Consider the following 26,905-nt stretch of genomic DNA (forward strand, 5'->3'; position numbering starts at 1 on the left):
ATTTACTCAAATGAGTTGAAAACTTTTGTCCTCACAAAACCTGCACTTCAATGTTTATAGAAGCTTTACTTATAATTGCCAAAATTTGGAAGTAACCAAGGTGCCCTTCAGTAGGTGAATGGATGTCTTTCAGTAGGTGACCCATCCATGCATTATATTATTCAGGGATTAAAAAGAACAATCAGGGCAGCCTGGGTAGCTCAGCGGTTTAGTGCTGCCTTCGGCCCAGGGTATGATCCTGGATACCTGGGATCAAGTCCCACGTCGGGGTCCCTGCATGGAGCCTGCTTCTCCCTCTGCCTGTGTCTCTACCTCTCTGTCTCTGTTTCTCATGAATAAATAAATAAAATGTTAAAAAAAAAAAAAAGGAACAATCAAGCCCTGAAAAGACATGTAGAAACCCTGCATATTGCTAACAGCCAGTGTGAAAGGCTACACACAATATGATTCCAATTATATGACATTCTGGAAAATCAACACTATAGAGGCAGGAAAAAGTTGAGTAGCTGTCAAGGGTGTGAGGCAGGAGAAGATAATTGAATATGTGATGGAATTCTTTAGAGTGGTGAGCCTATATTTATAATACTATCCCAAAAGATACACAACATTGCATTTGTCAAAACCCAGAGAACAAAGAGTGAACCTTAAGGTGTGTCAATTAAAATGAAAATCATTTAGGAAATCAAAGCAGTCCCAAGATGGGATGCAGACAGTGACAAAAGAAACTACCTGTATGACAAACGTATGAAACAATCTCACTGAAGGAGATGGGGAAAGGGGAACATGCCGACCTAAGTTACTTTGGAAATGAGCGGGAATGTAAGATTAAAGACAAAATGAACTGCACATAAGCACTGCGCTCTGGTTGATAAGTTTCCCACAGGGGTAAGAGTTAAAAACTCTGACCCTGCCATACATGTATACTGGAACTGAACAATACAGTAAATGTTAAGAGTGTAGTGGAAGCCAGGTTTCTCACTGCCAGAGTGGAAATTTACTGATAAGCAATGGCAGGTTAGAATGATCCATGTAACAATGGATTGGAGCTGGAGATAATCGTTATGAACTCATGTTCAGCTAAATGTAGATACTTATGGCTACATAGATAAGTCTTTATAGATATGTATATATACACAAGTTAGTGGGAACACATATTTTATTGATTTGTCAGCAGGGAGCACCTAGAAGCAATAACATTCCAGTAACAGTGAGCAAGCCTACCACCCAGATCGGTTTCTAATACCATTCTTCAAAAAAAAGAACTAAGGCTCTTTGAGAAATGACTGGTTCTAGAACTAGGGCAAGAAATATAAAGGATTGGGACACCTGGATGGCTCAGTGGTTGAGCGTCTGCTTTTGGCTCAGGGTGTGATCCTGGAGTTCCAGGATCAAATCCCACATCAGGCTCCTGTGGGGAGTCTGTTTCTCCCTCTGCCTATGTCTCTGCCTTCTCTCTGCATCTCTCATGAGTAAATAAATAAAATCTTTAAAAAAAAAGAGAGAGAGAGATATAAAGGATGAACCTCAAGGATCTTGTTGCCAGAAAATAAGGAAATGCTTAAAAAACAAAACAAATTACAGGGGTACCTGGGTGGCTCAGTCAATTAAGTGTCTGACTCTTGATTTTGGCTTAGGTACAATCTTAGGGTCCTGGGATAGAGCCCCGCGTTGGGCTCTGGGCTCAGTGGGCAGTCTGCTTGAGAGTCTCCGTCTCCCTCTGCCCCTTCTCTCATACTCTCGTTCAAATAAATAAATAAATCCAAAAAAAAAGAAGAAGAAGAAAAGACATTGATGGTACTATATCAAAGGGACACAGGAGCCAAATGAAAGAGCCCCCAAAGGCCAAAATTTGAACTATTTGAGCAACAAAATAAAATAGTATCAGATTATAACCCAGAGTATAAAATAAATACCCATGAGTCTCTACTGACATATATAAGTGGCTGAGTAAACAGATAAATAGAAGAGACAATTGTTCTCTTGTGCAGAACAATTTCAAATAATTTATGTAAATTCTCTACCCTCAAGGAGGCAGAGCATAACTCCCTACTCTGTAAGTATGAGCTTTGCACAGTGACTTTCTTCCAAAGAGTAGTCTGGGGAGGAGGAAAAAAAGAGTATCTTTACAGAGGAAAAACCCAACACCTCAGCCAAGTGATCCAGATAAACATCAACAGTGACATAAATTGATAATCTGTACCTTTGATGAATGTTAGGGAAATGGCACTTTACCTCCGGTTTTCCTCCCCAAATCCCATAGCCCTGATTTAATCATGAGAGAAACATCATACAAATTCCAATAGAGGGGCATTCTACAAAACAGCGGACCACTAATCCTGAAAACTGTCACAATGGTCAGAGAAAACAAGGAGTCGGAGAAATTGCCACAGCCAAAAGCTTAAGGAGACAACTAAATGTAACACAGTATCCCAAATAGTTTGCTGAAACAGAAAAAGAACATTAGGTAAAAATTTAGGAAATCTGAGTAAAGTATAGGCTTTAGTTAATAATAAAAAAAAACTTTATTAACATCTTACTTTGAACAAATTTTGCCACCATTTTTAAAGTGCAATACACTGTACTGGTTAAGATCATAGACACTAGAGCCAGACTGGGTTTAAAGATCCACCACTTAATAGCACTGTAACCTTTTGAACAAGTAACTTAACTGCTCAGATACTCTGTTTTCCTCACCTGTAAAAAGGACAATATCAAGAATATATCTCACAAGGTTATTTTGAAACGTACTATCTGAACTATAGTAATATTCTATCAAAGTTACCCATTATCATTCCTAAGTTTTTCTGATTTGGGGAAGTTGCTTAGTATCTCAGGAAAATAAGTATATAGATTTAATTGAGAGAAACTAAGTTTCCTGTACTTATTTACATGAAACACGCAGAAAGAAAAACTGGCAAGAATTTAATTTCACACAGAATTATTAGCTTTAGTTTCCATGAAGTCATAAACCATACTGAAATCAGTTATTTCACTATAATACTATATATTACTAAAGTAATTACTAGATAATACTATATATATTTTAATACTATAATTCTTGTAGTGGGTAAAATAAATCATCTTCCTTAAAATATTAAATAAACGTGTATATTTCATACTCCCTTAAAAATACATTCTTTATATTTTTTAAGTTATTCCTACTCCATTAGGTTATAAAAACATACAGAAGACTTGTTTATTATGAAAGAACTATAAGCTAGTATATCAATATAATATAAAAACCATTTTATTTGGTGAAATTCCACTTACAGGAAAGTTACATCATTATACAGTAATTCCTTTTTCTCTTTAATCCCATAGTAAGTACTACTAAACAAAAAGAAATAAAAGGCATTCAAATTGGTAAGGAAGAAGTAAAACTTCCACTATGTACAGATGATATGATACTATATATGAAGAAAACTATAAAGACTCCACCATAAATTACTAGAACTCATAAATGAGTTCAGTAAGGTCACAGGATACAAAATCAATGTGCAGAAATCTCTTGCATTTTTATACATTACAAAGCAGCAGAAAGAAAAATTAAGAAAACGATCCCATTTACAAATGCACAAAAATAATAAGATACCTAGAAATAAACCTAACCAAACAGGTGAAAGAACTGTAGTCTGAAAACTTTAAAATATTGATGAAAGAAATTGAAGAGGACCCAAAGAAATGGAAAGACATTCCATGCTCATGGATTGGAAGAACAAATATTGTTAAAATGTCTATACTACCCAAACAATCTACATATTTAATGGAATCCCTATCAAAATACCAACAGCACATTTTTCACAGAACTAGAACAAACAGACCTGAAATTTCTTTGGAATCACAAAAGACCCCAAATAGCAAAAGCAATCTTGAAAAAGAAAAACAGGACAGCCCGGGTGGCTCAGCGGTTTAGCACCACCTTCAGCCCAGGGCGTGATCCTGGAGACCCAGGATCAAGTCCCATGTCGGGCTCTCAGCATGAAGCCTGCTTCTCCTTCTGCCCACTTCTCCCTCTGCCTGTGTCTCTGCCTCTCTCTCTCTCTCTCTCATGAATAAATAAATAAAATCTTAAAAAAAAAAAAAGAAAACTGGAGTTATCACAATCTGAAATATGAAGTTAGATTATAAGTAGCTGTAGTAATCAAAACAGTATGAAACTGGCACAAAAAAAACAGACATGTGGATCAATGGAACAGAATAGAGAGCCCAGAAATAAACCTACACTTATATGATCAATTATGCTTCAAGGAAGGGGGAAAATTCAATGGGAAAAGTCTTTTCAACAAACTGCTGCAGAAACTGGACAGCAACATGCAAAAGAATGAAACTGGACCACCTTCTTACACCATACACAAAAATAAACTCAGGATGGATTAAGGACCTAAATGTAAACCATGAAACCTAGAAACCATAAAAATCCTAGAAGAGAACATAGGTAGTAATCTCTCTGACACTGGATGTAGCAACATTTTTCTAGGTATGTCTCCTGAGGCAAGGGAAATAAAAACAAATATAAACTATCAGGACTTTATCAAAATAAAAAGCCTCTGCACCGTGAAGGAAGCAATCAACAAAACTAAAAGACAACCTAGTGAATGGAAGAAGATATTTGCAAATGACATATATGATAAAGGGTAGTATTCAAAATATATAATGAACTGCTACCACTCAACACCCAAAAAATATAATCCAATTAAATATGGGCAGACAACATGAACAGACATTTCTCCAAAGAAGACATCCAGATGGCCAACAAACACATGAAAAGAGGCTCAACATCACTTCTCATCAGGGAAATGTAAATCAAAAACTACAATGAGATATCATTTCACACCTGTCAGAATGACTAAAATCAACAACACAAGAAACAACAGATGTTGGCAAGGATGTGGAGCAAAAGGAACCCTTGTGCTCTGTTGGTAGGAATGCAAACTGGAGCAGTCACTCTGGAAAACAGTATGAAGGTTCTTTAAAAAGTTAAAAATAGAATACCCTACACAACCCAGCAACCACACTACTGAATATTTATCCCCAAAATAAAAAAAGAAAGAAAATATAAAAACACTAACTCAAAGGGTACATGCACCCCTGTTTACTGCAGCATTATTTATAATAGCCAAACTACAGAAGCAGCCCAAGTGTCCATCAATAGATAAATAAAGATGTGATATACACACACACAGGAATATTATTCAACCATTAAAAAGCATGAAATCTTGCTATTTGCAACCACATAGAACTAGACAGTATGATGCAAAGCAAAATAGGTCAGTCAGAGAAAGACAATGATTTCACTGATATGTGGAATTTAAGAAACAAAACAAATAAGCAAAGGAAAAACAAAAGAGTCCAATCAAGAAGCAAGACTCAACTACAGAGAACACACTGATGGTCACCAGAGGGGAGGTGAATGGGAGATGGGGGAAACAGGTGATGGGGATTAGGGAGTGTACTTGTCATGATGGGCACAGAGTGACATATGGAAGTGCTGAATCACTATCTTGTACACTTGAAGCTAATATAACATTGTATGGTGACTCTGTTGGAATTAAAATTAAAAAATTAATTTTAAAAATTCCACATTAGACACTATTAAAGGCAACAATTTGACATTATATTTGCTTTTCAAAATGGGAATGCCAAGACTAAAAATCAGCTATCACACCAATTTAAAATCAAACAAAGGGATCCCGGGGTGGTGCAGCAGTTTAGCGCCTGCCTTTGGCCCAGGGCGCAATCCTGGAGACCCGGGATCGAATCCCACGTCGGGCTCCCGGTGCATGGAGCCTGCTTCTCCCTCTACCTATGTCTCTGCCTCTCTCTCTCTCTATCATAAATAAATAAAAATTTTAAAAAAAATAAAATAAAACAAAAACTTACATTTAATTTCAAAAGAAGAAACTAATGATAACAAATACAGAAGGAGCAGTCACAGTCAATATAAAAGTCCTATCACCTAAGGTTACAGAGTAGAGTATTTTGTTTTTAATTAAGTTTTATGTTCAATGCGAGACTTGAACTCACAGCCCCGAGATCAAGAATTGCATGCTCTAATGACTGAGCCAGCCAGGCATCTCTATAGAGTGGAGTTTTTAATAAATAGTACAGCTGAGTTCTTTCCTAAACCTAAGCCTAAGATGTCTTATATATTGAACTAGGTGCTCAAAACCTCACCTACAGAAATTAAAATGAAATAATAAGTCCCAAGAGAAATCCTTACCATGAGAACTATACGAAACACACAGCAAGGAAGGTAAAGAAATGCCCCTAAGGTTAATTAGCTACAAGTACAAATAACATTGTTCTGTTTGTGTCAAGTACTGCCAATACCTATTCCAGAGACACTCTTTAAAAAAAAGTCAAGAACTTAATTCGTCCTTTTTTTTTTTTTTTTTTGGATGTGGGGAGAGAGTAGTTCTTAATGAATTCTCATTTTATAATCAACTTGATCCAAAGACCCTGTACCACTAAGACACCTGGTTTAAACTGCCATACTGTATTTACTCCTCATCTAGCTCTCATTTGTGCTTTCCTTTAGCAAATGTTTATTGACCACCTAGTACAAATATATTCCAATTTAAAAGGAAAACCAACCAGCTACAGCAAACTCTAACAGGAGATGTGCTAACACTCGGTGCAAGTGCTCAGCACAGTACTATGGAAGCACAAGGGTGGCATCCATTCTAAGGGGGGATGTAGGTGGAGACCAGGAGGAGTCAGAAGTTGAAATGAAGAGGTGTTAATTGAAATGAAGAGGTGTTAATTCATCTGTAGCTCTGTCCTCCAAATCCCAACATCCAGCATAAAGAAATAAAAAATCTCTAGACTCTAAAACCTTCTTCATCATTGCCTCTGCTGCTACCTAGTCCAAGATACCACCACCACTGACTGCTGCTCTTGCTCTGCTCCCATCTGCCAGAGTACAGGTAAATGACCTTTTAAGATTGTATTTATTTGAGAGAGAGAGCATGAGCAGAGAGGGCAGAGGGAGAGGGAGAAGCAAGCTCCCTGCTGAGTAGGGAGCCCCACATGGGGATTATGATCTGAGCCCAAGGTAAGATGCCTAACCAACTGAGCCACCCAGGGGGCCCGGCAAGTGATCTTTTAATAACATCAACATTATCTCCCTGTTTAAAATGCTTTGATGGCTTCCTTTTCATCTTGAACAGAGGTCAGCACCCACCCCCCTCCAACCTGGTCATCAAATAGGCTTGGCCTCTGCCTACCCTGCAAACCTCAGTTCCCATCGCTCCTCACCATGTCACTCCACTCCAGGTACCCCGGCCCTCATTCAATGCCTCTGTAAGCCAGGCTCCTTTATTGCTGCAGCCTTTTGAATTTGCATTCCTTTTGCTGAAAACTAGTAAGAGGGACTGCCACAGTCAAAGTCCCTGAAGGAAGAAAAAATTAAGTGCTCCTCTTCTGGAACCTGGAACTTTTTTGGACAACTTATCCCAAACACAGTTAAATAATTATGTTATTATGCTCCGCTCCTCTCCTCTACAGTAATACCATCTCTAAGAGGGCAAGGCCCACATCTAATTGCTCCCCCAATGTCGAGCACAGTGCCTGACGTGGCAAATAATGATTGAGAACATGTATAGAGCTCTTACTACATGTGAAGCTCTCTGCTACGTGCTTTTCCACCATATAAGGTAGGTTCTGCTATACTTCACATGATAAAATTAGGTGAAAATAGTGTATCTATGTTAAACTTCATAGAGATTTTACAGAAGACTATCTTTGTTCCTAGAAAATACACACCAAAGTATTAAGGGATAAAGTTCCACAATGGTATGTAACATTCTCTCAAAGGCTTCAAGTAAAAATCATACACATAAACAACATTATCATATATATGTCACATATGATGTATGTTATACAATACAGGATTATAGTATAGGAGAGAGACCATGATAAAAGTGGCAAAACGCTGAAATTTGCAAATTTGGGTAAAGGGAATGTGGGAAATCTCTGTACTATTCTGGCAATTTTTCTGTGAATTTGAAACTATTTAACAATGTTTGAATTATTTCAAAAAATTACAAAGCTATTTTTTAAATACTTAATATTGAATAAGATACTGCCCAAGAATGAAAGATGTGAATTTACAATGTCAGAAGAACTATGATTCTAGATAATGGCAGTCCCCAGTTTGGCCATGGAAGTGGGCAAAGTGTAACAGATCAAAGTCATTGAAATTGAGGTGCACTTTCCCTCTCATTTGATTATATCCCAGTTTCATATGAAATTTCGTTTTATTTACTGATTTCACCTGAAGTTTTTTAGTCTCTGGATTCCCTTTCACTTTCTTTCAAAGTTTTTAGTACTTGAACTACTTCATAATGTAATCATCAGTGCAAATCTGAGAATTTCAAATCCCCATCTCCTGGACATCCTATTTGGCATACTATCACTTTTCAGGTTTATTATCTTGAGTCCTACTCAGAAGTTTAATCTATCTGACAATAATTGAATTTCACACAAACTTTCATATTTCAGTGACTATGTCAAAGACAGTAATGGTAATGGCACGTCACCTCCTACTAACCTGTGCTGGCATCCCTAAATCCGGTCTCTCTGATTTGCAGTCATCAGAGAGAGAAAAAAAAAAAATGAAGTCATCAGAGAGGGGCATCTGGGTGGCTCAGTTGGTTGAGGGTCTGACTCTTATTTTCCACTCATGTCATAATCTCAGGATCATAAGATCAAGCCCCACGTCAGGCTCCACACTTAATAGAGAGCCTGATTAAGATTTTCTCTCTTTCTCCCTTTGCCCCTCCCCAACTTCTCTTAAAAAAAAGAAAAATAAGAATCAGAGAGCAAATCTCCAGTCTCCTGCCTAGGTGGAAGGGGAGTCATCACCTGGTTATTCCAAGGGATGGAAGATCCAACCACTTGCCTATGACTTCAAACCAAGCCTTCAGCTTCTGCGATGGTTGCTGCTGCCAACCCCGAGCCTCTCCAGGGTAGTACAGCTCCGCTTGGTTTGTTTCTTCTTGGCTCCTTCCTCTACAAGACTTACATTTCTTTTCTTTGGTTCTGCAAGGCTAGTTGCCACTCATACATCCATTTAATAATTTATTATGTCCTTTCCTGATATCTTTTTATTCTCTTTTCCTAATGTCTTTTTACAAACTATTATCTCCTTTCCCACTCTCCCTACCCTTGTAAGTCTATGCCTTTTTAAATTCCTTTACTGTCATTCGAGTAGGGTTTCAAGAAGGGTAAAAATAAACATGTGTGCTCAATCACCATGGTGAAATGAAAGTGTCATTCTAGTTTTTTATGAGGTTAGACTAAATATGTGTTTCCAGTCTGAGTATCTCTGCAAATGTAATGGGGGTAGCTGTGAGCTATTTTCAGTATTTTTTAAAGGTTAACAGAGAAAAAAAGAAAAGGTTAACAGAAAAATACATTTACCATAATGAGACCATGAAGAGTGACATCACATTTCTTTACTCAATGTGTTACTCCGGTTCATCCATTCATTCAACAAGTATTTACAGTGACTGCTACATCCTCCACCGTCCTAAATTCAGGAGATTCGGCAGTAAATGAAACAGTCTCTTGACTTCATGGAGTTTCTACTACTATTTACAGGATAGACAAGCAAAGATGTATCTTACACTGATCACAAACTGGCAATTATGCATCTTTGAGTACCAAAAAAATTGAAAAAGAATTGATGTAATGAGTATAAAAGGATGACAAGGTACTCATAGAATTTAAAATTAGATTACCCAGGATCCCTGGGTGGCGCAGCGGTTTGGTGCCTGCCTTTGGCCCAGGGCGCGATCCTGGAGACCCGGGATCGAGTCCCACATCGGGCTCCCGGTGCATGGAGTCTGCCTGTGTCTCTGCCTCTCTCTCTCTCTCTCTCTCTCTATCATAAATAAATAAAAATTTAAAAAAAAAAGAAAGAAATTAGATTACCCTCTGTTGGTACCTAGTAAGAACCAACAGAAGTGAGATTAAATGAAATTATTTTTCCAAAGTGGGTAGAGGATGGGGAATCAAAGCTGGGTCAAAAGATCTTTGTAAACGAACATTGACTGCAGCATTATTTATAGCACAGAAAATTTGGAAACAATCTAAATATTCAACAGTCAGGGAAAGCTTAACTAAATATGTTCCATAAATAATGATGAATGCAGCTATTATAAATGATGTGTTTGAGAGACACTTATGACATGGGAAAGTGCTTATAATAGTAAGTGGAAAAGCTAGATATAAAACTAGATATAATATCAACTATATGAAACAAATCTGCCAAGAAAAAATCTAGAAAGAAATATGTTAAAATAGCAAACTTTATTCTAGATTGTGAATTAATCTAGATTTAGGGTTTTTTTTTTTTAAGATTTCATTTATTTATTCATGAGAGACACAGAGAGAGAGAGGCAGAGGGAGAAGCAGGCTCCATGCGGGGAGCCCGACATGGGACTCGATCCCGGGACCCCAGGATCACACCCTGGGCTGAAGACGGCGCTAAATCTCTGAGCCACCCAGGCTGCCCTAGATTTAGTTTTTAACAGCATTCTCATCCTACGCATCCTATAGTAACTTGTTAGAAATGCAAAATCTCACACTCCCATACCAGAACTACTGGTTCAGAAATCCTGGCCTGGGGGCTTAGCAATCTGTGTTTTAACAAGCCCTCCAGGTGATTCTGATGCTCACTGGCGTTTGAATACTATTCTAGATGAGATGATAGGTGTTTATGTTCTTCCTTATATAAATTTCCATTTGACTTCTCTATATGAGGCACAAAGCCTAAGGACATTGGCTTTGGAGTCAGACTTGAATGGAGCCCTTGCTTCACCACTTAGCTAGTAACCTTTGTCACACTACTTAGCTATCTTTTAACACTTCAAATATTTTAACTCCACTTGGCTTACATGGTTTCTGACAAAGTCCAGGTAGGGTGTTTGTTTTCCTCTGGCTTCTTTCAAGATTTTCTTGTCGTCTTTGGTTTTCTGCAGTTTGACTATGATATGCCCAGGCATATTTACCCTGCTTGGTGTTCTTTTTATTTCCTCGATCTGCTTTGGTGTCTCAGGACGTCTGGGGAAAAACTGGGCCAGTACTACTACAAATATTTCTTCTACTCTATTTCCATTTTTTTTCCTTCTAGTATTCCAATTATGTGTGTTCTACACCTTTCAAAATTGTCTCACAGATCTTGGATGCTGTTTATTTCATTCTTTTTTTTTTCTCTTTGCATTTCAGTTTGGGAAGTTTCTATTGAAATCATCAAGTTCTATCATTCTTTCCTCAGATATGCTGAGTCTACTGATGGACTCACCAAAGGTTTCTTCCGTTCTGCGGCATTCATTGGATTTCTAACATTTCCTTTTGATTCTTAGGAGTTTCCATGTCTCTGCTTACACTACCCATTTGTTCTTGCATGTTGCCTACTTTTTCCATTAGAGCCCTCAACATATTAATCATAGCTCTTTTAAATTCTCAGTCTGGATAATTCCAAAATATGTATCACAGATCGGAGTTTAGTTCTGATGCTTGCTTTACCTTCAGATGGTGTTTTTGCTTTTTGCATGCCTTCTAATTTTTTGTTGCAAGTCAGATGTGACACATCAAGTAATAGAAACTAAGATAGTCAAGAGGCTTCATACCAATTTGGCTAAGAATAGGGCTGTGTTTAATGTTTGCTGAAGCTGTAGGTGCCAGATTCCTCTAAGGACTCCTCCTTAAATAGTGTACCATACATGTTTCAGCTGTAATCCACTATTACTGTAGTATAGCTCTGTGATGTGGTGGTAAAGTGTTAAGTGAAGTGTGCTACCTCATAATTAAACTTTAGTCTTTTACTGGGCCTGTCTCTGGGCTATAAACTTCACAAAGTGTTTTTTAGCTCCTCCCTGCCCCCTTAGATGAGATAGGAATGCTACAGGGGACTGGAGTTGGTTGAATGTAGACTGGGAGGACTTGAGGCTCTAATAAAGAGTCGTTTCCCCCTGGAGATTAGGTCTTTGTTATGAGGAATGTTCTGAGGAGATTTCAAAATGTTTACCTTCCCCCTCCCCCTGCTAGAGAAACATGGGCACTTTTCTGGCTCTTTACCAGATGATCTGGTAGATTTCCTGGAAGCCAAACCCAAGAAAGTGTGAGGCATCTTCTAGGACTACAGGCTCCCACATTTCTACTACTCTCACTTATGGTACTACACGCAGCCTTCAACAATATTTGCCAAAATTACCAAGTGTTTCTTCCAGTTTATAGTCATAGAAGTGATGACTTCCAAAGTCTTACCTGTTGAAGCTGAAACTGAGCCCTTGTTTCTTCATTTGTAGAAAGGATATTAATAGAGATAGCTATCACACAGGTTTGTTGGAAGGATTCAATGACCTAATTCATGTAAAAACATTTTGTCCAGTGACCACTTCAGAGTAAGTGCTCATTAGACTGGGAACTCTATGAAGTTCAGAAAAATTAAGAGACACGTCCAAGTAAAATCTGAAAAAAAGCAGGATCCAAATCCAAACCCAGGTTTTAGAGTCCAAATTTATTAATGCATATAAAAAAGAAATTATTTTATTACAATCTTAATGTCTATAAAATCCATACTAGAGGGATCCCTGGGTGGCGCAGGGATCAAACAAAGGCGGTTTAGCGCCTGCCTTTGGACCAGGGAGCGATCCTGGAGACCCAGGATCGAATCCCACGTCAGGCTCCCGGCATGGAGCCTGCTTCTCCCTCTGCCTGTGTCTCTGCCCCTCTCTCTCTCTCTCTCTCTGTGTGACTATCATAAATAAATAAAAATTAAAAAAAAAAAATTCCATACTAGAGGTTTACAAAGCACTGTCAGGTAGAGGACGTAGTAAACACGTTTTCCCAAATGGGTAAAAATAATTTATAATCAGCATAGAGATTTTAAAATATAAAAATAGCTTTTATATTTAGAATATAAAGTATTTAGAATATTTAAGATTTTAAATCTTTTGTAGAAATGACAGTAAAACAGTGAGACTTTTCAGTTCAACGTCAGACTCCTGATTTCATTTCACATTGTCATCTGGTAATGGGATCAAGCCCGCCTTGGCTCTGTGCTCACTGCAGAGTCTGCTTGTCCCTCTCCCTCCTCCTCTATCCCCTTCCCCCTCTCACCCCCACTCACTCTTGCTCTATCTAAAATAAATATATATTTTTTTAAAAATATAAATAAAATGAGACTTTTAGAAATGAACGTTCCTGAAAATCTAACCAGCCTGATATCATCTCCTGTGTTCTATAATCTTTACCCATATAATTTTACGTATTGTTTTAAAAGGCTACAGAGTTCAATAGGTCAATATGCAACAACTTACTCTGCACCCCTCATTTGTCGGACAAGTAGGTTTTATCCATATTTTCAAATTTATAAATAACTTTTAAGTAATCATTTTTTACTTCTCACTTTTATTTTTTTTCTGGATATATTTCTAAGGATAAATACCCAGGAGTATATTAAAGAATCAGGGATCCCTGGGTGGCGCAGGGATCCCTGGGTGGCGCACGGGATCCCTGGGTGGCGCAGCGGTTTGGCGCCTGCCTTTGGCCCAGGGCACGATCCTGGAGATCTGGGATCGAATCCCACGTTGGGCTCCCGGTGCATGGAGCCTGCTTCTCCCTCTGCCTGTGTCTCTGCCTCATTCTCTCTCTCTCTCTCTGTGACTATCACAAATAAATAAAAATTTAAAAAAAAAATTTTAAAAAAAAATAAAGAATCATAGTATGTGGGTATCATTTTTAACATAAATTTCCAAATTGCCTTCCCAAAAAAAGTACCAATTTTTTTTTCCTTTTTGAATATACTCACATTTCCATTTGATGTTTTAAATTGTGATAAAACAGACATAAAAAATTAACCATCTTAACCACCATACAGTTCAAAAGTGTTAAGACATTCACATTGTTGTACAACCCATCTCTAGAACACTTTTCATCTTGCAAAAACTTAGCCTCTATTCCCAATTTCCCTTTCCCCCTTCCCCTGGGCAGCAACAACTCTACTCTCTGTTCCTATGAATCTGACTACTCTAGGTACCTCACATAAGTAGAATTACATAGTACTTGTCTTTCTGGGACTGGCTGAATTCACTTAACATAGTATCTTCAAGGGACGCCTGGGTGGCTCCGTGGTTGAGCATCTGCCTTTGGCTCTGGACATGATCCTGAGATCCGAGATCAAGTCCCACATCGGGCTCCCTGTGAGAGCCTGCTTCTCCCTCTGCCTAGGTCTGCCTCTCTGTCTCTCATGAATAAATACATAAAATCTTAAAAAATAATAATAATCTTAAAAAAAAAAAAAACATAGTATCTTCAAGACTTGAGACTTGGCCTTATGGTAGCATTGTCAGAATTCCTTTCTTTTTTTTTAAAGAGAAGCAGGCTCCGTGCAGGGAGCCCGATGTGGGACTTGATCCCGGGTCTCCAAGATCAAGCCCTGGGCTGAAGGTGGTGCTAAACCGTTGAACCACCCAGGCTGCCCTCCTTTCCTTTTTAAAAATGATTAATATTGCAGTATATGGTTATACCCCATTTTGTTTAACCATTCATCCATTGATGGCCACTTGAGTGCTTCTACCTTTTGGCTGTTGTGATTATACTGCTGTGAACATGGGTGTACAAATAGTTGTTCAGGTTCCTGCTTTCAATTATTTGGGGGTATAAACCCAGATGTAGCATTGCTGGATCATGTAGTAATTCAATATTGGAATTTTTGAGGAGCTACCATACTATTTTCCATGGAAGCTGTTCCATTTTCCATGCCCATCAACAGCACACGAGGGTTCCAATCTCTCCACACCTCGCCAATGCTTATTTTTTATCATCACCATCCTAATGGGTGTAAACTGCTATCTCATTGTCCACCTGGCTTTTTAAAGAATGAATTTTCTTGACAGATTTTTATAGATAAATACAAAGTTTTCTTCTTCAGCTAGTCTCTACCTAGATTGTTACCTGTCTAAAACAAGGAGAAAACTATTAAATGGTCCCCAAAATAGTCATAAATGCATCATGTGTCACTGACAATTGCTAAGACTTAGATTTTTTTCTTAACTCCTAGATTCCATGCCACACATAAACTAACAGCTACTTATTTCCTAGAATGTGCCAAGCACTTTTCTTCCTATTTATTCAGCATTTCTTTACTGCCAGGCATCATGGTAGGTGCTGGGGATATAAAGATGGGGAAGATGACACCATCTCCATTATAACATTATGAATAGGTATAATTATTCCCATTTTACATTTGAGGAACTGGAAGCTCCTAAGGCCTAGCATCTTGGCTTAGATCAGACAGAGCTTGGGGAAATTGAGGTCTTACTCTATTTTTCTACTATTCCATATTATACCCCATACTATCAACAGTTCCCTTTTTAAAAAGTAATATCCACCTGCAGGTGTTTTTTTTTTTTTTTAATTTAAATTCAATTTGCCAACATGTAGTAGTATATCCACTGCGGTTTGTTTTTCACTTTGGATTTTCAAATGTTGGGTTTTGAGAGGAACGGCACAATACAAGAAAATAAAAACCTGTAAAGTACCATTTAGGACTTGATAGTTGAAGTGGAGGCACTTTACCAAGCAATGCAAAGAAGTGAACAATATTTTAGTACAAAAATAGTAAATCCTAAAGCAAGCTTTAAGTATCTGAGGCTTACTGAAAAAACTGACATACCTTCCAAAGCTCCTTGGCTTGCCAAAAGTTAGAGGATTTTATTCCTAAGCAGTCTGTTTCCTAGACATGATTCTAATTACAAACAGAAGTTCCTTGCAGTCCTATATAAAATTCTCGACAAGCTAGAAACAAGATTTAAAGATTCAAAGAATCAACAATTGCATTGATTCTCTATTTACACAAAACAAAACAGAAGGAAAAGAAAAAAAATGTTCTGGCTGAGAAAACTTGAGAGAAATAATAGAACTTTAAAACAATTTTTGCTATCCTATTTCAAATATTCTTTCAGTGAAACAAAAATTTTTTTTAAATTAACTTCATTTTAAAATTTAAATTCCTTTGTTAGCTAACGTAACTATATACATTTTTTTAATCTAGGAAAAAAGTTAATTATGTTAAAGCACAAAAAATGCTCCAAAGGAATAGAACTTCAATGTATATAATCTTACAGAAAAATGTTATAATAAAATAGAACATTATAGCCTGTCATAGTTATTATTTATTACCAATGGGGTGCCTGGGTGGCTCAGTCAGTTAAGCATCTGCCTTCAGCTCAGGTTGTGACCTCAGGGATCCTGAGACTGGGCTCCCTACTCAGGGGGGAGCCTGCCTCTCCTCTCCCTCTGCACCTCTCCCTGCTTGCATGTGTACATACATGCTCTAATGAATAAATAAAATCTTTTTAAAAAATTTTTTTTGTTACCAATGTTCGCATCAGTACTTTTATCAAGATTAATCCCTAAATGTTTGAGCTAGATAGGATATAAATCCAGAAGCTTAATCTTCCTTTACAATTAAAAAAAAAAAAAAACCTCGATTAAAGATGAACTATTTAAAATATATGTATGTTTCTACAAAGAGAATTTTTGTATTTTTTTTTTAAAGACAGGCCAGTGAATACTTTAACTCTCAAAAAATGCTTCTTGAGGGACACCTGGGTGGCACAGGGATTGAGTAACTGCCTTCAACTCAGGGCGTGATCCCAGTCCAGGGATTGAGTCCCGCATCCGGCTCCCTGCAAGGGGCCTGCTTCTCCCTCTGCTTGGTCTCTGCCTCTCTGTGTCTCTCATAAATAAATAAATAAAATCTTAAAAAAAAAAAAAAAGCTTGTTGAGGGACACCTGGGTGGCTCAATTAAGCGACTGACCCCAGTATTGGCCGAGGTCATGATCTCATGAGTCATGAGATCAAGCCTGGTGTGGGGAATCTGCTTGGATTTCTCTGACACTCCTTCTCTTTGTTTCTCTCTCTCTCTAATAAACAAATAAATTGTTTTTAAAAAGATGTTTGGGAGCACCTGGGTGGTTCAGTGGTTGAGCGTCTGCTTTTGGCTCAGGTCATAATCCTGGAGTCCTGGGATGGAGTCCCACGTGGGCTTCCTGTGGGGAACCTGCTTCTCCCTCTGCCTATATTTCTGCCTCTCTCTCTCTCTGTCTCCCATGAACAAATAAATAAAATCTTTAAAAAATAAATAAAAAAGATGTTTGTTGATCCAGAGTAATAGAAACTCACTGCTTACCTATAAGAATAAGAAAGAAAGAAAGAAAGAAAGAAAGAAAGAAAGAAAGAAAGAAAGAAAGAAAGAAAAGAAAAGAAAAAAAAGAAAAGAACCTAATAGTGCTATAGAATAGATTTTTAGGAAACAGCAAGTAATGTTTTAGCTAAACCAAACATCTTTAATTAATTCAAGTATTCTAAATTCAATAAATATTGAGTTCCTACCATGTGCTAGGCACCTCCGCAAGACACTGAGTGTAAGAGATCAGAAAATGGTCCCCTTCCTTACAGCAACAATGTCCACAACAGCCAAACTATGGAAAGAGTCCAGATGTCCATCAACAGATGAATGGATAAAGAAGATACGGTAGATATACACTATACACAATGGAATACTACTCAGCCATCAAAAAGAATGAAATTTTGTCATTTGTATAACATGGATAGAACTAGAGGGTATTGTGCTAAGAAAAATAAGAGAAAAACACTCTATGATTCCACTCATACGAATTTAAAAAATAAAACAGATGAACGCATGGGAAGAAAATAAAAAATAAAATAAAAAACAAAGAGGCAAAACCATAAGAGACTCTTAACTCTAGGAAACAAACTGAGGGTTGCGGGAGGGGAGGGAGGTGGGAGGGTTGGGTAACTGGGTGATGTGCATTAAGGAGGGCACCTGATGGAATGAGTACTAGGTGTTAAAAACAATTGATGAATCACTAAACTCTACCCCTGAGGGATCCCTGGGTGGCGCAGCGGTTTGGCGCCTGCCTTTGGCCCAGGGCACGATCCTGGAGATCTGGGATCGTATCCCACGTCGGGCTCCCGGTGCATGGAGCCTGCTTCTCCCTCTGCCTGTGTCTCTGCCTCTCTCTCTCTTTCTCTCTCTGTGACTATCATAAAAAAAAAAAAAAAAAAAAAAAAAACTTAAAAAAAATAAAAATAAAAATAAAAATAAAAAAAATAAATAAACTCTACCCCTGAAACTAACAATACGCTATATGTTAACCAAATTGAATTTAAAGAAAAAAATTTTTAGGGCAGTCCGGGTGGCTCAGCAGTTTAGCGCCGCTTTCAGCCCACGGCCTGATCCTGGAGACCCCGGATCAAGTCCCACATTGGGCTCCCTGCATGGACCCTGCTTCTCCCTCTGCCTGTGTCTCTGCTTCTTTCTGTTTCTCACGAATAAATAAATAAAATCTTTAAAAAAAAATTTTTTTAAAGAAAGAAAATGGTCCTCTTCCTTTTGAGGTTTACAGGGTACTGGATATAGCCTCCAAAACTATGCTCTTTTGTTGTGTGATTTCATGCTAATCAAGGACTTTTTGAAATATAAATATACCCTCCCCAAGAGCTTAATAGTCATAAAACAAAATACAACATTGCTGAGGTCAACTTTCTTGTTAAAGTAGCAACATATCCCTATTGAATTAATACTTAGCGTGAGTGAACCCCCAAAGCCTTGATCAATTGTGATCAATCGGTTAGGTGTAATTTCTCAACCTTCAGAGCTGAGAATCAAGTATAAGAATGCAGTTACATCCATAAAAGAGGATTCTGCCAAATGAGTTGCTAATTTACCCTCAGGCAATATGGTTTTATTTCATCATGTCCTACCAACTGCAACTATAATCAACTCCTAAAACTCTTAATAAATAAAATATACCATCCAACAGTGCTTCTCAAACTTTAATATGCATCTGGATCACCTACAAATCTGTTAAAATGCAGACTGATTCAGCAGGTCAGGGGCAAGGACTCCCGTTCTTCATTTCTCGTAAGCTCCCCAGGAAGCTCAGATGACTGTGCACAGACCAGGAGGGATGGTAACACACCCGGAAACACCTCTGGCACACGGCTGCTCAGCCTAGCTAGCTGTTCTGTCTCCTTCAAGGATGTCTTACCTCCTTTACTGATCTCGCCTTTCTTGAAAGATAGATTTTTCACCTTTGCATCCTTCAAAATTCTCACCTTATCAGGGGATCCCTGGGTGGCGCAGGGGTTTAGCGCCTGCCTTTGGCCCAGGGCGCGATCCTGAAGACCAGGGATCGAGTCCCTCGTCGTGCTCCCGGAAAGGAGCCTGCTTCTCCCTCCTCCTGTGTCCCTGCCTCTCTCTCTATCATAAATAAATAATAATAAAATTAAAAAAAAAATTCTCACCTAATCAGAACACCTTCCATAAAAGCATTAAATGTAAGCCAATGGAATGAGCGACATGGGGCTTTTGTCATTACTTCTACAGTTATGAATAGAACTGTTTCTTCCTCTGAATTTATTCTAACTAGAAAAGTATTTTTGAAAACTAAAAAATCAGAGAAGCCCAGTCTATTTATGAAAGAAAAAAATTATATTTGCAACACGATCCAGTGCATTTTTGTATGCTGACCGAATCATTCTTTAAAAAAGGCATATCCAGGGCAGCCCAGGTGGCTCAGCGGTTTAGCGCCACCTTCAGCCCAGGGCCTGATCCTGGAGTCCCGGGATCGAGTCCCACGTTGGGCTCCCTGCATGGAGCCTGCTTCTCCCTCTGCCTGTGTCTCTGCCTCTCTCTCTCTCTGTCTCTCATGAATAAATAAATAAAACCTGTGGGGAAAAAAAACCGTATATCCATAATTAAGTTAATTCCTCTGGTAAGGATTTTTCTTTTTTTTTTTTTTTGGTAAATAATGAAAACAACTAAATCCTTTGGTTTTTCTAGGGAAGTCTTTTTGTCTGTTTTTTTCCTAGGGAAGTTTTAAAATGAGGTTTCAAGAGGCGCCTGACTGGTTCTGTCCAAAGAGCATGTGACTCCTGATGTCCCGTGGAAGAGTTTGAGTCCCACACTGGGTGCGGAGAAAACTTAGAAAACGAAAAACAGATAATAAAAAAAATAAAATCCTTCAGAATTAGTTTTTTAATTAAAAAAAAACAGTAACCCCTTCCTTCGGTTGTACCCTTTCGCTTTAGAGCAGCACAACAAACTAAGCTGCCTCAGTAACTGTGCCTCTAGAGCACAGTCCTGATCCACCGACTAGCAGCCCCGCCAGGCCCGTCACCCAGGGCCGACCTCCGGCTCGGGCCCCGCTGTTTCTCCGCGGGTTTCCGGTGGTCGCGGCCGCAGGCGGAGCCGAGCGACACGTGACGCGGCCTCTGCCGCACTCCCGAAAGGCCAGTCAGGGCGAGAGGTTCGCCTCCGCCGTCCACGGGTGCGCGCGCAGCCTGCTGAGGCGGGGCCCGAGGCTGGGGGGCGGGGAGGGCGCGGGGCACGTGGGCGGCCAGGGCTCCCCCGCGGCCCCCGAAGGCCGGGTCCCCGCCGCCCCGCGCCGCCGCCTCCGGCTGCCTCCGGCGCTCCTCACGCGGCCGCGAGCGCGTGCTCCCGGGGCCGGCGGCGCGGAGGGGGCGCCCGCGAGCGCCAGGCCGCGCCGGCCCCCTGCGTCCCCACACGTCGTCCGCACCCAGCAGGCAAAATGGAGGCGACGCGCGCGTGCCCGGCGGGCGGGGCTTCGGCACGGGCCCAGGGGCGGCCGGACGCCGGCGGACGGAGCCGGCCCTCACCCCTGCCGCCCCGGGTGCCCGCAGCCCGGCAGCCGCCTCCGTGGCGCCTGCGGCCCCGGGGAAGGCGAGGCTGTGGAGGCGGGGGGCCGGGGGCCGCGAACAAGGGCGCCATTATCGGCCTCGCCCGCCGGAGCCGCGGCTGGGAGCTGCCGGGAGGGGAGGGGCGGGCGGGGGGAGGCGGGGGGACGGGGCGGGGCCGGGCCCAGGCGGCGGCTGGGAGGCTGCGGGCGCCCGAGCTGGCGGCCCCCTGCCCCCGGGCCCGCTCGTCCCTCTCCCCGCGGGGCCGGCGCCGCCGCAGGACCCCGCCCCCCAGCCCGGAGCGCCCCAGTGCGGGCCCGGGTGGCGGCGGGCGGCTCCTACCTGTGCCTTCCCTTTCTTTATCGTCCGCCATCTTGTTGCGGGGCCGTCGCCCGGGAGATGCCCGGCGTCACCCTGGGTCGCCGCGTCCTTGCCGCCTCCGGCCCCCGCGCGAGTCCTGGCCTGGGGCGGCGGCGGCGGCGGCTCGGACCCCGAAGGCTGAAGACCCCGGGGCGGGGGGTGGGGAGGGGGGCCGAGCGCGCGCCCCCGTCCCCTCGCCCCTCCCCAGCGCGCCCCCGCGCCCTCCCCCCGTGCCCCTCCCCTCCCCGAGCTCGGCCCTCTCGGGCTTCGGGGGCCTGGGGTCCGGGGGAGCCCCGGCTCCGCCCGCGGGGACCAGGTGGCGCCGCCCGGGCTTTTCTCCGCGGACGGGAACGCAGCGGGAGAGCCGGGCTCGGGGGCGCAGCGGGGGCACCTGTGCGGCCCCCCGGGGCGGCCGCGGCGCACACGGCGTCGCCAGGGCTGCAGTCGCGGACACGAGTGGCGGGGTTGCCATGGCAGCGGAGCCGTGCCGCCCGGCCCCGGCCCCGACCGCGACCCCGACCCCGACCCCGACCCCAGCGACCCGGCCCGGAGGTCGGACGTGACCGCCCCGCGGGGTTGCGACGCGGGGAAGTTGTGCCTCCGCGTGTCGGAAATTTTGCTGTCGTCGCACGATGTTAGAATTTTGTCTCGGTGTCAGGATGAGCTCCTTCTACTAGAATGTTTCCTCTTTGAAATGATTTCTGAGTCGGTTCAAACGAATATAAGATTTTGAAGCTAATCTTGGATGATTTTTTTTTAAGTGCATTCGCGGCCTGGTTTGAATAGCATTGTGTGAAAATGTGCGAACCTGTTCCCTGTAGACGCCGAAGCCTTCAAAGTACAAGGTACTCGTATGTGATGATTTCCTTAACCGGCCTGTTAAGCATACTCTTCTTTATTAAATGACTTTTTCCTGTAGGAGACTCGTTTGGTGCTTCGACCAGCATGCTCTTTGAGGAGAAACTATCGAATCATCACAAAATGGCTTCTGTGGGAAGATAGGTCCTTACGTAAAAGGAACACGGTTGTTTACAGTAAATGCTGGACACCCCAAACAGGGGAAAGTCCTCACTAGCATTCACAGAATTCAAATTTCATGGTCCTTGTAGTCTAGTAGTTTGTTTTCCAAGACTGCCTCTTTGCATAGAGATAGTGAAGGGCTTTGAAATAAACGCAGGAAAACCTCAACCTTGGACTCAGGTTGACTTCTCACTCGCTCTCCTCGTAGGCTGTTTGCAGTTTCCTTTTTCTGGAATGCCTCCCCTCCCCCCTCGCCGGCCCCAGCCTTCACCCTCCCTCAGACGCACGGCGGCTCCCTCCTGGTGCTCAGTGACCTCTTTGAAGGTCACACACTCCTTGAGGCTCCTCTGTGGTCCAGAACTCCTAGAGCCTCTTCCATTGATTGGCCGTGACTTTGTAACATTTGCTTGTACTGTAAGCTCTTGAAGACAGGAGACACTTTAATGGTCCCGTAAGATCCCAAGAGCTTACAATTTTTCAATTCTTGCATCTGAAATAATATATATTTTTAAAATTAAGACTGGAGTTAGTCTTTTCAACGTCTTACTAAGAATTGATCATTTAGATTATTCTGAATACCTACAACAGATTTAAGACAACACTGTTCCTCTACATTGGGGTGAGTAAAAGAGCAGTGTATATTAATTAACCCCTCCCCTCCAGTGGGGTTTGAAGACAGAAGCCTGAGCATATGAATCTTTAATGTACCCGTAGTACCTTGCCTAATTTGGGACACACACTACGAGATTAACATATACTTTTCAATTGGCTAATTAGGTGAATACACATAAAAGCATATTGCTATTCTGGAAAACTCCACAAAGTGGGGGGAAAAGGTGGTTTTACAAATGACAACATAGAGGCCTACGCTGCCAGTGAGTAATTATCTACATTATGCTGCTTGACTTTCCACTTTTCTTTGGTTGTAGAAAACTGACTTCTGATTATGTTACACTTTTAATTCTTTTAAAATATTAGCTTCCTTTGGACAACAAACTACAACCATTTTTCTACCCTTAGACTATAGTTTGTTTCTGAACTATGACTTTGAGTAACTTTGTAATACTGAATGCCACCCAAGCAGTCTTTCACTTAAGATTCTCAGAGTGATTTTTCATGAGTTTTTCTGAAATTCCAAACTGGAAAATTATTTTTGGTCTTAGAAATTATACAATCATAGGGCTAAATCAAACTAATGGATTCTGAAAGAGCAAGGACATAGTTTTAGACAATGACATGCATGATTACTTATTCAGTGGGGCCAGATGGGTATGTACAGGTTATGTCCTTTTGTGTGTTTGAATTTATAGTGAGTTAAATCTGTTCACACAGGCACTGGTCCCATGCTGGTGAGGAACACAGAAGATGTTTCTTCTGAATATGATTAAGCTACCCTAAGATGTGGCTGAAATAGAAAGGATAAGTGGTATAAGGCAAAATCATAGTCAAAAAGTCTTCAAACCGCATCTCCTCTCCTATTCTGGGGATAATGGAAATCTCCTTGGGCTAGGAATAATTTAAAAGACAAAAACTGGGTTTTCCATGGGCATTGCCAGGGACTGACATGATCCTAGGCAGGTCATTTATTTCATCTCTTTGAAACTCTGTTAACTCAGGCACCTGGATGGCTCAGTTGGTTAAGCACCTGACTCTTGGTTTGGGCTCATGTCTTGATCTCAGGGTCCTTGGGATTGAGCCTGACATGGAGTTCCTTGCTCAGCGTGAGTCCACTTATCATTCTCCCTGCTCTCTCTCTCTCTCTCTTTTTCTCTCTCTCTAAAATAAATAAAATCCCTTAAAAAATAAAACTCCATTAACTCATGGGGCATTGGGTGGCTCAGTCGGTTAAGTGCCTGCCTTCAGCTCAGGTCATGATCCCAGGGTCCTGGGCTCCCTGCTCAGGGGGAAGTCTGCTTCTCACTCTCCCTCTCCCCACTCCCACTCCTGCTCTCTCTCAAAGAAAAAAATCTTTAAAAAACCAAAAACCCCATTTACTGAGAAAAATAGGAATGGTAATGTCCAAACTCCCTATCTTGGGGTTTTCATGAGACCCAATAGGCTTTCAAAGTTTAAGACCTTGCAAGGAAATCCACTTTGAGATAAACCCCCATTTCCACGTAGGAAGGAACACTTGAAGGTCAAACTCCCAACTTCTTTCCTGAGATTCAGCTTCCACTGGGCGAGTTTGCTTCTACAGTGCTTCAGTTACACAACAGGAGGTGGGCTGATTCTAGGCCTCACACACCCTGCACTACCAGAATCTGCTCCTTGCAGGACATAGTAGTCTACATGATGGAACTTAGCATCTTCGTGTGTGCCCCTTCCTGGTTTCCACCTTGCCATTTTTAACCTTCCCAAGTAGAAGTGGCTTTAAATATATCTAGATTCATTGAACTCTAGGCCCAGGAAATGACAGGAAGGCAGTTACTTCTCTGTTTGTCTAATTCTGTTTTTCTAAAGAAGGTTACAGCCCTTCCCTACATGCTTAATAAGAATGTCCAGGCCTCGGGCTCGTTCAGTTGGTAGAGCACGCAACTCTTGATCTCAGAGTGATGAGTTTGAGCTCCATGTTGGATGTAGAAACAACTTAAAATACAATCATAAAAAAAATGTCCAGGGATCCCTGGGTGGCGCAGCGGTTTGGCGCCTGCCTTTGGCCCAGGGCGCGATCCTGGAGACTCGGGATCAAATTTCTCCCTCTGCCTATGTCTCTGCCTCTCTCTCTCTCTCTCTCTCTCTCTTTCTCTCTCTCTCTCTGACTATCATAAATAAATAAAAATAAAACAAAAAAATAAATAAATAAAATGTCCAGCCCTTCAGATACTACCCCTACCTGTAGGTGAGTAGCCTTACCCTGGGATCTCACAAAGAAAACCTTATCAGAATACAGCAGAATAACAGTTTGGTTTATTACAGTTCTAGCAATAAAAATAACTCTTCTAAATACTTTGCATACATTATCTCTTAAGCCTTATGAGGCTGGTAGTGGGATCCCTGTTTTATGGATGAAAAATCTACATCTTGGGGCACCTGGGTGTCTCAGTAGTTGAGCATCTGCCTTTGGCTCAGGCCATGATCCTGGGGTCCTGGGATGGAGTCCTGCATGGGGCTCCCTGCAGGGAGCCTGCTTCTCCCTCTGCCTATGTCTCTGCCTTTCTCTCTATGTCTTTCCTCAGTAAATAAGTGAAATCCTAAAAAAAAAAAAAAAAAAAAAAAATACATCTTCACATCAATGACTTAAGATCTCTGAACAAGAGAGCTGGGTAGGAATCTAGTTCTGATTCCAGAGTCCATGTGCTATACGGCTTCTTAATAAATATATCATTGTTATATCCTGCTTAGTAACCTGAATATTTAGAGAAGGGCAAAAATCCTGGGCAGAAATAGTCACCTTCCTCCTCCCACTTTTTTTTTTCTTTACTGCTTCAAAACATCAACCAAAGCAACTGGCAGAGACTTCTAGGGACTCTGAGGGAACCAGATAACAGATTTCACATTGTCCTTGTCTGGACAAAGATTTAAAGTCCTAGCTTTCAGATGGCAGATGAGGACATATGCCCTCTCTGCTATGACCCAGTCAGTGGTGTGCTCATCATCTTCTCTTCCCTCCCCACCTTCCTGCAGACTGAGATGTCAGGCCTCTGGAAGAGGGAGAATTGTGTTAAATTCTTGGCCCCAGAAAAGAGCATGTTCAGAGCCAGAGCTGCTCTGGGCTTTTTAGGGAGATCCAGACAGGAAGCTGGGACTGCAGCACTTGTTGGGCAGTTTGAAAGTAAATGTTACATGAAACCACAACTCTTAGAGCATTTAGAAAAATCACACTCCTGGCCCTATTTTTCTCAAAAGGCACATGTTTCTTTCTGTTGCACTTCAAAACACACATTGACATGGCAAGTCACTGTTTAATTCATTACCAAAACATTTCCTGTCCTGAGTAGCACTTTTCAGGGACTCTCAGGGCTGAGCAACTTTTGGTGAGTCTCTGTTCTTTCTCCGCTGAAGATAAGACCTGAGAGTTAAACAGTGATGGAAGCTGACCCAGAGATTCAGTAAATGTTTATGATTGCTCATATAACCTCTTCCTCCTCCCCCAAGGGTGAAAATAGAGAAAAAAGTGTAGAATGATGCTGGTAATTGACTTGGGAATGATTTTTTTAGTTCCAGCTCCAAAAATAAATCTTTGAAAAGTGAATTTCATTTGTTAACTTTTTTTTAAAGATTTTATTTCTTTATTCATGAGAGACACAGAAAGAGAGGCAGAGACATAGGCAGAGGGAGAAGCAGGCTCCCCATAGGGAGCCTGATGTGGGACTCGATTCCAAGACCCAGGGATCATGACCTGAGCCAAAGGCAGACGCTCAACCACTAAGCCACCCAGGCACCCCTCATTTATGTTAACATTTACATAAGGAGATAATGCTGGATAGACAAATCAAGCCAATAGAAGATAAACAGACCCAAGATTGAACCACAGTGCACTGCCCCTTAGCTCTTTGACTTTGGACATGTTCTTTCTCCTCTGGAACCTGTTCCCCACCTGAGTTTATGTGGAGGCTAGAGGAACATATGGAGATGGTTGACCAGTTGGAACGTGAAGCTACCTCTACTGCTCCGTTGAATTCTGGCCTGATTTCATGTCTTTGGACTATGGCTGAGTGACTCTTCCATGGCTCTGGGGCCAGTAGTGATACTATTTGGTGCACTTTATTATATTCTAAGAACTTCTCCAAGCAGTTTATACGGACTGTCCTGCTCGATCATCACAATATCCCTGTAAGAAGGCTCATG

General features: G+C 41.4%; 1 protein-coding gene and 1 long non-coding RNA gene across 5 annotated transcripts in view; one reads left to right on the forward strand and one right to left on the reverse strand.

Moving 5' to 3' along the window:
• DRC8 (dynein regulatory complex subunit 8) overlaps window positions 1-21,243 on the reverse strand; it is a 120,620-nt gene extending 99,377 nt beyond the window's left edge. For all 4 annotated transcript variants that reach the window (XM_077901377.1, XM_077901376.1, XM_077901374.1 and 1 more), the window contains exon 1: window positions 21,080-21,243. In XM_077901377.1, the coding sequence (XP_077757503.1) occupies window positions 21,080-21,110 (31 nt within the window). In that variant the 5' untranslated portion in view covers window positions 21,111-21,243. The remainder of the gene's footprint in view (window positions 1-21,079) is intronic.
• LOC144316003 (uncharacterized) lies at window positions 20,958-22,635 on the forward strand. The gene is made up of 2 exons (XR_013381746.1): window positions 20,958-21,942; window positions 22,017-22,635. It is a non-coding gene; the product is annotated as an uncharacterized LOC144316003 (long non-coding RNA).
• Window positions 22,636-26,905: the final 4,270 nt, after the last annotated feature.

This window comes from Canis aureus, chromosome 6 (assembly GCF_053574225.1).
Source record: "Canis aureus isolate CA01 chromosome 6, VMU_Caureus_v.1.0, whole genome shotgun sequence".
Lineage (NCBI taxonomy): Eukaryota > Metazoa > Chordata > Mammalia > Carnivora > Canidae > Canis > Canis aureus.